At 40.5% G+C, this 15,863-nt stretch overlaps 1 protein-coding gene across 3 annotated transcripts in view; it reads left to right on the top strand.

The window, feature by feature from the left end:
* The window catches only part of SSBP3 (single stranded DNA binding protein 3), a 289,667-nt gene that overhangs the window by 264,598 nt on the left and 9,206 nt on the right, over nucleotides 1-15,863 (top strand). For 2 of the 3 annotated variants that reach the window (XM_060231868.1, XM_060231866.1), the window contains exons 7-12: nucleotides 88-147; nucleotides 8,632-8,698; nucleotides 8,807-8,883; nucleotides 13,800-13,888; nucleotides 14,010-14,058; nucleotides 14,498-14,533. In XM_060231868.1, the coding sequence (XP_060087851.1) occupies nucleotides 88-147; nucleotides 8,632-8,698; nucleotides 8,807-8,883; nucleotides 13,800-13,888; nucleotides 14,010-14,058; nucleotides 14,498-14,533 (378 nt within the window). The remainder of the gene's footprint in view (nucleotides 1-87; nucleotides 148-8,631; nucleotides 8,699-8,806; nucleotides 8,884-13,799; nucleotides 13,889-14,009; nucleotides 14,059-14,497; nucleotides 14,534-15,863) is intronic. The other variant, XM_060231867.1, reaches the window with a different exon arrangement.

Below are 15,863 nucleotides of genomic sequence, written 5' to 3'. Positions count from 1 at the left end.
TGTGGCACAGCTCTGGGGAAGAAGCTCTATAGTTTACTTCTGCTTTTAAGTGTACACTATCACTGAACTGATTTTATATGCTTACAGCCTTTTATGTCACCAAGATACGCAGGAGGTCCCAGGCCCCCCATCAGAATGGGAAACCAGGTATTGTATTTCCTCAGGTCTTTGTGCTGTGATATTTTTTGAAGCACAGTTGAGACTTAGATGTACATGAACAGGAAAAACCCCCATTAATAACTGAAGTTGTAATAATTTTGAACACAGCTTTCTCTTTCTTTCAACAAGGTGTGTTTAAGCATTCTTAATCTCAGATAGATTTTTGCTAAAAGGAAGGAATGTGATTGCACAAACATAGCAAATAGCAGGAGCTCAGAAAATTATTGCCACCTACAATCTGCTGGTGTGTAGGTTAAATTCATACAAGTGGAGCTTTTGGAAATGCACAGAAGCTATATTGAATCAAAAGCTTTCCAACCTTATTGTTTCATCCCGTGCGAGTGGTGTTTAGGGGGAAGATTTTGGGGCTGTAATAATACAATCCACAATATTATTATTGTGGGAAACAAGCCTCATTGACTTTTTAAAGAATCTTAGTGCTTGGTCTTTGTCTCTGCAATAACTTTTTATAATTGTACAATATTGAATATCATTATTGCTTCATTGTGTGTGTGTGTGTTGCATTTGAAAAGTATGTGCCTAGTTTCCTCCAGTACAGATTTTTAGTATGTTTTGTTTAATACCATTATTTAGGGTTGCCAGGTCTTACTTGGCTTGTGATGGGGGATGTCCCATCACCTGGAAGTGATGTCATCACACCGAGTGCTGATGGAGCTCTTCAGGGGGTGAGGATCCCCTGCCAGCCAGCACCATGCCAGTGGATTGGGGGCCTCCAAACTGGGGGAACCCCAACCATTATCCTGTTTTGTGGCTTTAGAAATAGAACTGTTAAAATGAAAGCAGGGCTGAGAAAGTTTCTTTGTGAAGAATCTGGAGTTGAGCATGATTGCTGAAGTTGTGTTAACACTCACCTTGCTGAGACAGCATTCTTGCAGTATGGTACCTTGCTTCTGTACTGTCTTACTGCTAACTCAGTGTGGAGAAAGCTACTCCTGTTCACGTCAATGTGTCTGTGCCTGCTGACATGACTTTGAACTTCCTACTGGAGCAAATTGCTGTAGTTTTGAAAGGGTAGGTTCAAATGCGACCTGATACAGAGCTGTCAACATTAGAAAGTGTAGCTAATTATCAGAGGATTTTGATTAATCAGTTTATTATATTTGAACAACTTTGCATGCTGCCAAAATCTTAACACAGGTGCCTTTTTTAGTACCCAACAGAACCAAAAACGGCTTCCAAAAATGACCGTACTTTCAGCTTCCGTAATTTTTTTTTTAAATCAGTCTTTAGCCAGTTAAACTGACTAAAGCTTTAGCTTACTGATTTGCTGATACAGATTTTATTCAAGGTTACATGCTGGTGATTCTGTCTTGTTAAAATCTTTAAAAAAATAAAGTGCAAAGTTTAGTTAAGAATTCTTTGTAGACATGTTATGTTGAAACTCTTTGTGACTCTTTGGGGAAGGTGGAGATCATAGAGTCCATGTGAAAAAAGCGGGGATTGTGACAAATGGTCCCCTGCATTTAAATTTCACATTACTTCAGTTCACTTGCCCAGTCCCCCACCACTCCACAACTGCAGAAGGGCTGTAGAAGAACATCCTCATTGCTTGCCTTGACAATTAAAGCTTTGGCATATGGTTTTCTGATCCATGGACCACTGAAAATCAAAATGCAGTCCATGAAAAGGGGAAATGTGCAGACTAGGCAAATGGACCATGAACCTACCCCTAGTCCATGCAAAAATTAGGTCCGTGGTCCAGTCTGTGCCCATCTCTAATGCTCAAGCATCTAAAAATAAAGTTCACAAAATTAATGCAAAAAAAATAACACCAAAGAGAAACGAAGTATGTAGAACTGGATGGAAAAGTAGTAAGAAACATACTGGATGGGATACATCACCCACTGAAGAAAATTCTTGGGACACCACTTAGTATTACTAAGGAAGATGAAATTGCTATAATATTTAGACTTTAGTCATATGGGAGAGAGCCTGAACTTCTTAAAGATATTTTGCTTATTGTCTGGGAATGGGGAGTTACTGCTTGAAAAATCAATTTGATGGTATTCCATCCTGCATTATTCTAATATATTTCAAATCAGAGCAGTATACCAGATGCTTGTCTACGGTCCCAAGAATTTTCTTCAGTAGGTGACATATACAGTGTGGTGCTTTTTAGTTCTTTTTCATCCACAAACTTATGCAAGCATTGTGGGAAGCACTGTCCAAAGGAACCTGTGATACTCTCGCAACCATGTTGCATGCTGTACTCACTTATATAAAAGGACACTTCAGTTTGATGGAGGAATGGTGAGGCTAATTTTCCCAGAAATAAAATATGTCAGTTTGATGTGAGGAAATTATGGCGTCTGCTATGGCAGAAGTGGTAGCTGAAGAAAGATCATAAGCATCACAAGAGTAATAGCCACACCTTTATTTCACTATACACTGATTGTCTTGAAAGGTCCTATGCCAGTGGACAGCAGGAAGCTGGAAAGTAGATCAGCAGGCTCACTCTGTTGCACTTGACTAAGTTCCATTCCCCAGTTTCATACATTCCTAAATTTCAAGCCAAGACCACCTGCTAAGCTCTGATTAGAGATTGCTTGTGTTGAGGAGAATTATGGAGACTTTTCAGAAAATAGGAGACTTGTTAGCCTGTCCTTAGCAATTTTTCAGACTGTCTAAATTATTTTAGGTCCAACTATAATCACATAGTTGGTTGCTTACCTAGAGTATAGTGTTCTGGAAGTGAATGCAGACCATGCAGCTATCAAACGGTTGAGTAAATCTGAGGAGACAGAAGATTGGATAAGTGGCTTCTGACACCCTGCTTAGACCCTCACCTTTTGGTTGAAAGTAGCTGACTGACATTTCTATCTCTTATGTGTGCATGCAGACAGCTAAGATAAGTTATTTTCTCTGCCTGCAAGCACATGGCATAAAGTACCAGAATGTCATTCCAGGTATCACTAAACAAATATGTATTATTTGCTAATTTTGTTATTTGAAACATTAATCTACAATGCTGGATAGACAGTCCAAGTGAAATTTACAATCAAGCATTAAACTGTAAAGTTATTGAGAGAGAAATCACACAGCCAAATAACTGAGGCCTAGGTCTGATTTAAAAAACCAAACACACACAGAGACACGTGGTCCTTGGGGATAGTTTGTTCACTTTTTAAAAATCCTAGCATGCAGAAAGACCTCATCATTTGTTTATTAAGGGCATTTTGTCCTGCCTTTCCCTCTATCTTAGTGTTGCCAGATGAGGCCGACCAGCGGGCGGGGGACTTACCAGGAGGCTCCAAGAGAGGAGAGGGAGGCTCCAGGAGAGAGAACTCTGGGAGCACGTCCCTTTTAAATGCTTTCCTTCTATTGAAAGTAATGGAAGATGGGAACACCTTCTTTTGGGGCTCATAGAATTGAACCTCATGGTCCAATCTTTTTTTTAAAACTTGGGAAGTTTTTTAAGGAGAGACACCAGCAATTATGCTGAAGATTTGGTGCCTCTACCTCTACAAAACAGGGCCCCCTCCCAGAGCCCCAGATACTCATGGATTGATTCTCCATTATGCCCTATGGAAACTAGTCTCCACAGGGCATAATGGAGCACCCAGAAGCAATTCCTATCCCCCCGCCCCCCCTGTGCTTTCTGATAGCCCTGAAGTGGAGAAAGGGCTTCAAACCAGGAGATCCCCTGCCCTCAACTAGTGATTAAGCAACCCTGATTCTGTTTCCTCATACATTTAAAACAAGAGAATATATATCTGTTAAAATTACACCGAATAGGGTTGGATCTAACAATCCATCTGTGGGGAAGCACTAACAGTTGCAGATCTTCCATGTCTTCTTCAGCAGTCCCTTCTGACTGCACAAAAATTGATTCCCTGGGTTATAGAACTCACATGGAGTAATAGCCATGTGGGCTTGTAAGTTACGGTGAGGAAAGAAAGTGGGTTAAAATTGACTTCCATCAGTAGAACTACACTGACAGAAGGCAGAAGGAGAGGGCAGATCCACACCCATCTGTTCTTCACTGCAGTTCAACAACCCTTGTGGTTATTTTAAGAACATATGGGTCCCACAATCATAGGAATCAATTTTCTTGGGTTTAGAAGAGACTGTTGGGGGAAGAGAAAGTGGTGGAAGATCTGCTCATACAAGGATTTCGGATAACAGGAACCAGCCCGTATAATGTAAAAATAAGAAGAAAGAAAGAAAAACAGCTAAAATTCAACTGAAGCGGGCCACAATTCTGAATATATCATTAATGCTAAGAGAAGCACTTCAGCCATAGCAGCAGTACTTACAAATTGAAGTCCCACTCAAAGAGGTTAATCTTCATCTTGTGCCATGGGTCCAGGCAGTTGTCCCTCTCCTTAGAAATGTGGTGCCTTTCATGGATGGCGGATTGCCATATACGAGTGATAGGTGACACATTGTATTATCCCATAGGTGTAAGCTCGAATTTTATTTTAATACAATTATTTTTCATTTGAGTTTGAATTGTAAGACTGAGCCAGTTTTATGAACACAATCCTTGAAGAGACTTCAGACATAACCATTCCACAAAATTTGTCATTCCATTTTGTTAACATCCAACAGTTTAACTGCATATGCAAACCAGTATTTAAAAGGGGGAAAGAGCACAGGAATTGTTTACAAAATTATAGATATGCTTATAGCAAAACTTGGTAAGAGATCTTGAGTTTTCATTACAGTGTTCAAAGTGGAAATATGACATGATAGTAAGCCAGGGTGGATGGCTATATATAATATTTGATCCCCCCCCCCCAAAAAAAAGTCTCGGATTTCTGGCTTTTGTACTGTAACTAGTCAGTGTTCATGTTGTAAAAAAAAACCCTTCCAACTTGACCATTTGTTCCCCATATTTTTAATAAAACACACTTCCAAAGATTGAAGGTCTTCAGAAGATCAGGTGGCTATTTCCAGCCTACCATTGCCTTTGCCCTGTTCATTGTTCCTGAGAGTCAGGGAGTTCAGTGGACAGCTGTAGGAGATGGAAGCAAGAAGGTCACACTTCATGAAGTTGACTTCACAAGCAGATCTTGTTGGCTACTAACCTCTACTGCAAACTTACTAGTGGTTTACGAACTTGAGAGAAGATAGTATCTATATTTTCCTTCCCATTATCAGGACATGGAAGACATCTTGTAAACTTGAAACAGATTTGTTGTCTGAGCAGCATGTTTTTTGCAAGAAAAGAAGTGCACTGCTGTGGGTTTTACAAAATGAATAAATGTGTTCTTAGTATTTGCAAGCACATCCTCATAATCTATTCATGTCTGTTCAGTAAGAAACGAAGGGGAGGAAACCCTGTAATCCTTGTTGATGAAATGTCTGCTCCAGTGGCAAATAAATAACTTCAATATATTTACATAGTGTATTTGCCAAGTGAGTTCCTCAAAATAACACTGGCATCAGTAGTGCTTCATTAAAGGACCTTCATTCTGAGACTCAGATTATATACGAACGTTAACTTTTTCAGAGAGAAAGTTTGACAGAACTGCTGTTACCAGAAGTGTGTTGGTTTTTCCTGCTCCTCTGTGGGCCTCTGATCAAACAGGTTTTGTAGTTGTTCAATAACCTAAAAAACCTGTTTTATCGAAGACATAGCAGGACAGAAAAACGATGTGTTGCTTACAGCACTGTGATAGTACTTTTAATTCCCCCTCAAAAGCCATTGCCTGTACATAGAGTGTCACTTTTCACATGAGCAACAAGATGATCCTTTCCTATGTCCCTTTAAGATTTATTAATCTCACAGTGAACATCTGCTTAAACTAGACGGAATGTGTTTTCCATATAAAGTGAGAGCAAATCCTCCTGCTATATAATCTTCATCTTTTAAACAGATTAGGCCAGGGGTGGCCAAACTGTGGCTCAGGAGCCACAAGTGGCTCTTTTACACATATTGTGTGGCTCTCAAAAAAAACACCACCCTTTCAGTTGGCTCGGAGAAGACATTTGTTTCTTTAAATCACTTATCCAAACCAAGCCAGCTGGTGGCTTGGAGAATCCATTTAAAGTTGCTTTCTTCCCACCTCCTTACCTTCTTCCTCTCCCCATCTACAGTATGTCACAGAAGTGAGTACACCCCCTCACATTTTGTAAATATTTAAGTATATCTTGTCATGTGACAACACTGAAGAAATGACAGTTGGCTACAATGTAAAGTAGTGAGTCTACAGCTTGTATAACAGTGTAAATGTGCTGTCCCCTCAAAATTATGCAACACACAGCCATTAATGTCTAAACTGCTGGCAACAAAAGTGAGTACACCCCTAAGTGATAAATGTCCAAATGGGGTCCAAAGTGTCAATATTTTGTGTGGCCACCATTATTTTCCAGCACTGCCTTAACCCTCTTGGGCATAGAGTTCACCAGAGCGTCACAGGTTGCTCCTGGAGTCCTCTTCCACTCCTCCATGACGTCACGTAGCTGGTGGATGTTAGAGACCTTGTGCACCTCCACCTTCCGTTTCAGGATGCCCCACAGATGCTCAATAGGGTTTAGGTCTGGAGACATGCTTGGCCAGTCCATCACCTTTACCCTCAGCTTCTTTAGCAATGCAGTGGTCGTTTTGGAGGTGTGTTTGGGGTCGTTATCATGTTGGAATACTGCCCTGCAGCCCAGTCTCCGAAGGGAGGGGATCATGCTCTGCTTCAGTATGTCACAGTACATGTTGGCATTCATGGTTCCCTCAATGAACTGTAGTTCCCCAGTGCCGGCAGCACTCATACAGCCCCAGACCATGACATTCCCACCACCATGCTTGACTGTAGGCAAGACACACTTGTCTTTGTTCTCCTCACCTGGTTGCCGCCACACACGCTTGACACCATCTGAACCAAATAAGTTTATCTTGGTCTCATCGGACCACAGGACATGGTTCCAGAAATCCATGTCATTAGTCTGCTTGTCTGCAGCAAACCGTTTGCGGGCTTTCTTGTGCATCATCTTTAGAAGAGGCTTCCTTCTGGGATGGCAGCCCTGCAGACTAATTTGATGCAGCATGTGGCATATGGTCTGAGCACTGACAGGCTGACCCCCCACCTCTTCAACCTCTGTAGCAATTCTGGCAGCACTCATACGTCTATTTCCCAAAGCCAACCTCTGGACATGACGCTGAGCACAGGCACTCAACTTCTTTGGTTGACTATGGCGAGGCCTGTTCTGAGTGGAACCTGTCCTGTTAAACGGTCTTGACCACCGTGCTGCAGCTCAGTTTCGGGGTCTTGGCAATCTTCTTATAGCCTAGGCCATCTTTATGTAGAGCAACAATTAGTTTTTTCAGATCAGAGAGTTCATTGCCATGAGGTGCCATGTGGAACTTCCAGTGACCAGTATGAGGGAGTGAGAGCGATAACCTGCTCCCCTTTCACACCTGATACCTTGTATCACTAACGAGTCACATGACACCAGGGAGGGGAAACGGCTACTTGGGCCCCATTTGGACATTATCACTTAGGGGTGTACTCACTTTTGTTGCCAGCAGTTTAGGCATTAATGGCTGTACTTGCATAATTTTGAGGGGACAGCACATTTACACTGTTGTACAAGCTGTAGACTCACTACTTTACATTGTAGCCAAGTGTCATTTCTTCAGTGCTGTCACATGAAAAGATATACTTAAATATTCACAAAATGTGAGGGGGTGTACTCACTTCTGTGACATACTGTATTTGCCTGCCTGCCTTCCTGCTTTGCGACTCTCAAATATCTGACGTTCATGTCTTGTGGCTCTCAAACATCCAACATTTATTCTGTGTGGCTCTTACATTAAGCAAGTTTGGCCACCCCTAGATTAGGTTATAGTTTTTAACACTACACTTGGTGTAAATCAGGCATGCTATTAATAAACAACAAAACTGAAAGCTTTTCATTAACTTTTTAAAGGCCATTGAGAGTTATAAATTAGTAGAGACAAACCATAGAGCTCTTCACCTGGAAGCTAGTGTGACTTTCTCAGGGTGCTCATTGGATATCACGAGTATTCCACTGGTAATACAATGTCTGTAGAGCTTTACCATTAATGTCCCACTATTTTACATCATACCATTGCCCACTCTACCCACCCCTCAATATCTACATGTCAGATCCTGACTTTTGAAGAAAAAAAAACAAGCCAAGAAGAGTCTTGTGCACATTTGCAGGGAGGCATCAATAGACAGAGAAGGGGGTTAGATACTTTCTTCTCACTCACCAGTTCTCTCCTTGCAAGTACATCGTTCCCACATTTATATTATGGGATGAACACTGAATTTGGAATCCTGTGTTTGTCCATCCTTCAGAAATATGTCTCATGTCTTGAACATAATATTTTGAATGCAAATATAGTGGCTGTACTGAGAGAGCTTTCTGTGCATTTGGTTTTTCTGATAATTGCCACAATGAATATAGCAAAGCAATCGTGATAGTCTTACTGTGCATCTTCAAGCATTTGATTTCCCCCGTTAATTTTCTCCCCACCCCATCCCACAGCCTCCCGGTGGTGTTCCTGGTACACAGCCCTTGCTGCCCAACTCAATGGACCCCACACGACAACAAGGTAAATGCAGTGGGGGTTGTCTGTGGGTAGTTCCCATCATTTGGCTTTTGCTGTTCTCAAATGCATTACTCTTTTATAATAATGTCTTCCCATCTTTTCTCCCACTAGGGCATCCTAACATGGGAGGACCAATGCAAAGGATGAATCCTCCACGAGGAATGGGGCCCATGGGTCCAGGTCCACAGGTAAAAACTGGGCAGAGCATTTCCCACGCTGTCCAGTGCCAAATAACATCTTTGCTACTTTATGAAAGTTAGTGAGCAAAACATCATAAAAGCAGCCTCCAGAGACTTGAAAAGCTGGGAGCACTTCCATTCCACCCAAACCCTTTTCTCCCCACCATTAGCAGTAATGCATTTTACATTAGTGTTTATATGTGTCTGGAAAAACCCCACCTTCTAATATCTAGCTATGGTTCAAAGCTAAACATCTTCATGTCACGTACTTCATGTGCTTTACCTGCCCCCAACTCCCCCCACATACATACCCTTCCACTTTTTGCCATTTAGTTTAAATGAATATTTTTTTTCTAACTGGGGTATTAATTATGTCATGACAGAATCATCCAAATGCTAACTCTTAAAGGAGGGGAGAATTGCAAGTAGAACACTGTATGTGTTTCAGTGACTAATTTTTAATATTTCAATTAGTTACAATGTTTTTGGCTTCTGTTTGCATCATGCTTTATACCTGTGGCTCACAGCATGTGGGTGACTGACCCACCAAGGCTCCCCCTTTGCCCGCCCAGAAGAATGTATTGTATTTGATTTCTGTCCTGTGCCTTTTTCCCCTGTGGATTTTTAAAAAAAGATTTAAGAATTTTCTGAACACCTAGGGGGTCCTCCCAAGTTTGCAAAAAAAAATCTCTTTAGACTCTATGTGGCCCCAATCCTCAAATTTAACTATCTGCGGTTGGTGGCCACATGTGGCTAATAGCATGTAGATATTCCCAGATCTATTCTGTTGGCCAGTCATTGCCTGTATCTGTTTTACATAATTCTGTGTTTAAATCTCAAAAGTCTGGATAGTTTTGTAAGATACTAAATGTCTAATACTAAATGTCTAGTTGTGTTACACTATGGATCTGGGTGCCTTCCTAGAGTGATTCCTCAGGGCATTTATATTCTTTGCAGTGTTGAGGCACAGTGGATTGCGCATTTCTTCTTTGAAGTCTTGCTTCTTCGCTGTGGATCTTCCTTTGCATTCTTGTGCTGTCCTTGTTCTGTTAGTTTGCTTTGTTCAGAAACCTGCGAGCTAAAGACTCACCCTTTCGATGTCAAATTAAAACTTTAGGGGAACCCAAGCTGTTTTTTCTCATTTGAGAGCAGTTACAGATAGTCATATTATCTGTTTACTTATTGCAGTATGCATGTAACATGGGAAGCTGGTCACCTGCAGCATCCAGACACATGGCAATGCTGACCCAACAGTGTGATGGGAAGAATTATGCTACATCCCTGACATTTCCAATCAGTAACAGAAGCATGGTGAAATCTCTTCACTATTTGACTGGGTGCTAAAAACAGCCAATTTCCCATATGACTGCTGCAGCAAAAATCTGTGAGTTAAATTGATCTTCTCAGGCCACCATTGCTTACAAACTTTAAAAACCTCTTTTTGTGGGTTCAGCTTTTTAAGCAATGACTCAATTTGAATAATCCTCCAAAGCATGATTTGAAGGACTGCCAGTGTGCCATCAGCAGGCATACCAACCTCTCACATTTGCATTCTACTTTCCTTCTCTGTACTAAATTGCACCTTATGAGAGCTTAGCAAACTACATTTGTCATTAATCTTCAAACCATAGTTTGGATCTGTGGTTTGTAGAGGGTTTGCAAACCATATTATGAAGGTTAGGGTTAAACCTAACTTACTTAATCATGGAAAACTGGTTAGAGCAATCCAGAAATAGAAGAGTACATTAATGAACAAGCAGGAAATGAACAAGGCAATGGCTTGGTTCAGCTGTAACACCAAGCCAAGTTTTGACACTATGTAAAGGACCTTGGAATAATACCTGGACATACATGCCCTCTGATTTCTTTCCTCCCTTCAGATACTGAGGTCCTCTCTTTCCCTTCCTGGTATGTGGTAGATTATAGTTTGCCATTACATCTGAATTGGAAAACTGTGGTTTGCTCCAATTATTAAACAAGAATTATCAAACCAGAATTGCAAACTACAATTGGGTTTTAGTTTTCAATTCTGATTTGTAGAGGAAACATAAACTATAGTTTACTGGTCCAGATGCAGCAGCAATCTATGGTTTGCTTCAAGCCAGGAGGGGAGGGAATGCCTGAAATTCCTTCAGAAAGTACCAGGCTCACCTTGCATCTTCCTTCTTTCTTCATTATTTGAAATAACACTGCAAAGGCCAGTGACAGACTGAACACATTTATTTTTTAAAAACTCAGGGGGATCCATATGCCCCCCAAAGCTCTTTATACTGCTCAAAGCAAGACAGGATACGTCAGCATACTGAGTGAAGAATTAACATTGGAAATAAGCTTCTGAAAAGATGTTTGCTGTTTGTGTTTTCCTAGCCTTTGGCTTGCCTGTTCCTCCAGATATAAAATCATATTCCTTTTGAACTATTGTGAGTGCCCCTGTTTAAAAAAAAAGAGGGGGGAGAAAGTCACTCTAGGGTTTTTCTGCTATGCAAAAGTAGATCCATCAAAATAAAATTGGCAGTTTCTTGGATTTGCTGGTGCTCATGACAAAGAACGTTCCTGGGTAGTTGCTTGTGATACTGTCAACCTTGCCCTTGTACCTCTTCTGCCACTATGAGATAAACCTCTGAGCAAACAAGCATGGGGAATGGGACTCAGGCAGACCCTGTTTTCAGGATGCGGCTAGTGGTGGCTGAAAAGCAGCTGGTAAGCATGCCTGGAAACAGTGCTGAATACTGGCAGGAGGTTTAGGGAGCTACAGAAGTGGAACTAGAGGAGGAACTGGCCAAGTCAATAGCAAGTTGCATCTGATTTTACTCCCAAGCTAGCAGTTCTGTGATTGCATTGTAGCTGAAGAAAAAGTTTAGCATGAGTGTACCATATATTCAAATTAGTGTTCAGCATTATATTTAAACAAGTAAATCCTCATGATCGTAGTATACCATTTGAGAGTAGCTTGGTGTGTTGCTGTGAAGAAGAGGAAAAATCACTGAACTTTTTGATGTTGACACAAAGTGAAAAACCTGGCCAATGGAAACCATATTGAAACTGCACACCTTTAGGAGAAAGAAACTTCCCCAACCTTATAATTGTTCCAGGCAAGTTTAGATTCCAGTAGCTTTGTTACCTGCTTTAATGATCTGGCACTGTTAATGATGGGTACAAAGCTCTTAACAGTCCCTCATGGATGATTACAATTCAACAGCTCGCATCTGTTGTGGTTGCTTCAGACAAATAAAGAACACTGCTGAAGTTTTGAATGTGCTCTGCATCTTAGACAAACCAGGCACCTACCATCCTAACCAAGCTGCTTCTATGCAGAAATATGTTGGATTTCAGTTGTACAGCCAAAAGCATGCTAATCAGAATGGGTTTTCTAATGACAGAACCACTGTGGTTTACATGTTCTTTATAGAGCCCTCTGAAAGTTGCATAAAGACAAGCCTTCCATATGCAGTATCCTTTCCAACAACAAAAATGTCTTGTTCACTTTGCTATGGGGAAGGAGTTGTGAGAGAGGATGTTACTCCTCATTCCCAGTTAGGTAGGTCCCTGTTCTCAGCAGTAAGACACACAGTGAAAACATGTCAGTAGACAAGCCAAAGCGGCATCTCCTCTGCCCTGCAATCCAGTTGGCTTAACTTACTTTCCTTTGGGAACTCTGTGACTAAAGTCTTGCTTTTAACTGAGGCTAGAATGTCTATCCGTCAACCAAAGAGGGTGTTAAGCTTGTCAGGATAGTGGACTCTCCTTATCTCTTAATTATCAGCATATCTGATGCCTGCTGCTGTAAATCAAGAAAATAAGGGGACGAAGCATCACACTCAATAAAAAGGGTTTCTAAGAAGCCTTACTTACAAAGTCACACTACAAAGTCCCTTCAGTATAGAATGGGAAAAGATTATATTCCATAGTAGTCAAAAGCCCTGACCTAGATGTCCCAGGCCAGATTGATCACATCAGATCTCGGAAGCTAAGCAGGGTCAGCACTGGTTAGTAGTAATTCAGTGTGAGACGAGCACAAAGCTACCATGATGACAAGTGAGACTCGATGCTATAATAAGTCAATTATATTGGATCATTGGTCAGGGGAACCCAAGATATTTGGATAAATTGGTTTGGATACATGGAAGTGAAAAAGGCTATGCTGAATTTACATTGAGAAAAGGATTAATTTGGGGTAGTCCAGGTAATTGGGGAGCAATTTTTTTCTGCTTTGAACAGTTTACCTCTTTCCTTTTATGTCTGTGTTTTTTAAAAAAAATATGTAATTGTGCAGTTCTTTGACAATATTATTTTTTAAGATAGATTTATATGAGAATTAAATGTTCTTCCTTTACGAAGCTGTTGTAAACCTTTGTGCTGTCAGCATCCTCTCTTCCATGCACTCCATTGCTTGCTCATTGGCCTGCATTCCTTCATGTAAAACATTTCTTTATCACTTTTCTTGCCTGCCAGATTTTTTCTGCCTTTTCCTGTGCTCTTGAAACAAGCAATCTCATAACTTCATTTCTACTACTATTTTGGCTTCATGTACCAGGATGAAACTTCTTTTTGCTTGTTCATTTGTTCTTATTCCTCTTCATAATTACCATCTTGCATACTCTCCAGGTGCAATTATTCCCTTATTGACCTACATTGGCCACCACCAGAAGCCTTGCCAACTTGAGTGTTCCTAGTATATTTCTACCATGAGATGGGAACTTGGCTTCTTAAAACATAAAAACAATCAAATGCCTACTGGCAAAGAGAAAATTGAGAGATGCCACCACCCTGTTTTAATTTTTTGAAGTTGCTAATTTTGCCTGAATGTTCATTATCATCATCTTTTTTTTTTAATCAAAGTTCATTTTCACAAACTAACCCTCTCGTTTTTGTTTGTTTTTTTTCCTTTCTCTTTTCTTCTCCGGTTTCCCTTCTCGTTATGGTAGACTGATCCTTGGTTATCATTGCAGAACTATGGCGGCGGAATGAGACCTCCACCCAACTCTCTAGGGCCTGGCATGCCTGGAATTAACATGTAAGGCATCTACCATGCTGCTGACTTTCCATTGATATTCTTGCTGATTCTACACGTGTCAGTAATTAAATTACACTTGTCTAATCTCAGCACTCAAGTTTTGTCTTCTCTCAAACTGTAGGGGTCCAGGAGCTGGTAGACCATGGCCCAATCCCAACAGTGCTAACTCAGTAAGTTTCAAGTTTCTGTATTTTAGTAAAGAGTTATAGAAATAATTCAAATGCCTTGATTTCTTTCACTTGACCTTCATGGTCATATTTTCTCTCATTCATAATTTCTTAAACTTGCTCCCCATAGGCAAGTTACATCCTCTCTGTGCCTACCTAGTTGACCTCATCCTAGGCTGAAGACATATTGGGATGTGTCCCATTGCTTCTCTCTTCTCTTTTTTGCTGCTTTTAAGATTCTTTTTTTTTTAAGTTAGGAAATTAAATACATAGAATTATGTTCATAGCTATATTAGATACAAATAACTGTTATTTGACACATAATTTGAAATTTATTTTGATCACTGGGATAGAATGTTTCAACCTATTTTTTTTTGGGGGGGGGGTGTTAATGAACATATGTTTTCCAAAAACTAATGGCTACATTCTGATCTATTTACAGATTCCATATTCTTCTTCTTCACCTGGTACATATGTGGTAAGTTCATGTTTCTTTATTTGCATGATATTCCTATACAGGGGATGGTTTGATGTGTCAGCATCAAATATGCATCCTGGATGATACTTGAGATACACATACACATAAATTGCTTCCATGTAATGACCTTTTGTGTCACTAAAGTATATAAGTGGGATTACAATTGAAGTTCCATGGTACACTTAAAAGAGTGCTCTACAAAAGTCTAGTAGTGTCCATCCCAATATTACTAAATGTTACTTGGAAGGAAGTTCTGTTCATTGTAGGTCCTGCTTCCTCCAGCAACGGGCCCTTTTATATTTGTTTCTCTCCTCTGCTGTTACAGGGTTGTAAGCACTTGTGCTCCCCCAATTTAATTAATTAATTCTTGTTAACTCTCAGTGGCCATGGTGTTCCCAAATGGATCCATAATCAATTCTTTTTTTCAATGCAGCTGATTTCCTGGGGGGATGAGGAAGATTTAATTAGTGTTTTCTCCTTTGCAGGTCAAAGTGGTTTGTACCCTAATTTTATTTTATGTTTCATAATCATCATTTTATGCGTCTCTTATTGCAAAGAGAAAAATCAGAAAATAAATCCTCCCTTGCCCTAAACAAGAAATAAGGATCCATTCATGAACGTGATAGCCCCTGTGAGATTAAAGGAAATAAGCACTTTGGCTGAGAAACTGAAGCTGCTTTAAAATGAGAAGAAAATTTAAAGAAACAGTGTCTCGAAAGGCGTCAAAATACAGAAATGTTGTCTGTATGAGGACAACTGGTATTGCAACTTTTTTTTAAATTAAAAATTACTACAAATCAACTCTTAAAAAAAGAACAAATGCAGTACAACACAGAAAATGCTGAAGTGCAGTGAGTTGACAGTGATGTCATCTCGATTCTCCATGAAAACCGAGTGAGAAACCAAAGACTATGTACAGTTAGTGTGGGTTCAAACATAATGCAGCATTACCCCATATTGTATGTATGCACTTGTGGGCGATGCCAGAGTTCTAAAACATCCGCCTTTACCAAATAAGCTAGTTTGGTGTAGTGGTTAAGTGCCAGTTTGGTATAGTGGTTAAGTGTGCAGACTCTTATCTGGGAGAACCAGGTTTGATTCCCCACTCCTCCACTTGCACCTGCTGGAATAGCCTTCGGTCAGCCATAGCTATGGCAGAGGTCCTTGAAAGGGCAGCTGCTGTGAGAGTCCTCTCAGCCCCACCCACCTCACAGGGTGTCTGTTGTGGGGGAGGAAGATAAAGGAGATTGTGAATCACTCTGATATTCGGAGTGGAGGGCAGGATATAAATCCAATATCTTCTTCTAAAAAAATAAGTGCTTTTTTTGCT

Source organism: Heteronotia binoei, chromosome 2 (assembly GCF_032191835.1).
Source record: "Heteronotia binoei isolate CCM8104 ecotype False Entrance Well chromosome 2, APGP_CSIRO_Hbin_v1, whole genome shotgun sequence".
Taxonomy (NCBI): Eukaryota; Metazoa; Chordata; class Lepidosauria; order Squamata; family Gekkonidae; genus Heteronotia; species Heteronotia binoei.
This window is presented reverse-complemented; position numbering and strand designations above follow the sequence as displayed.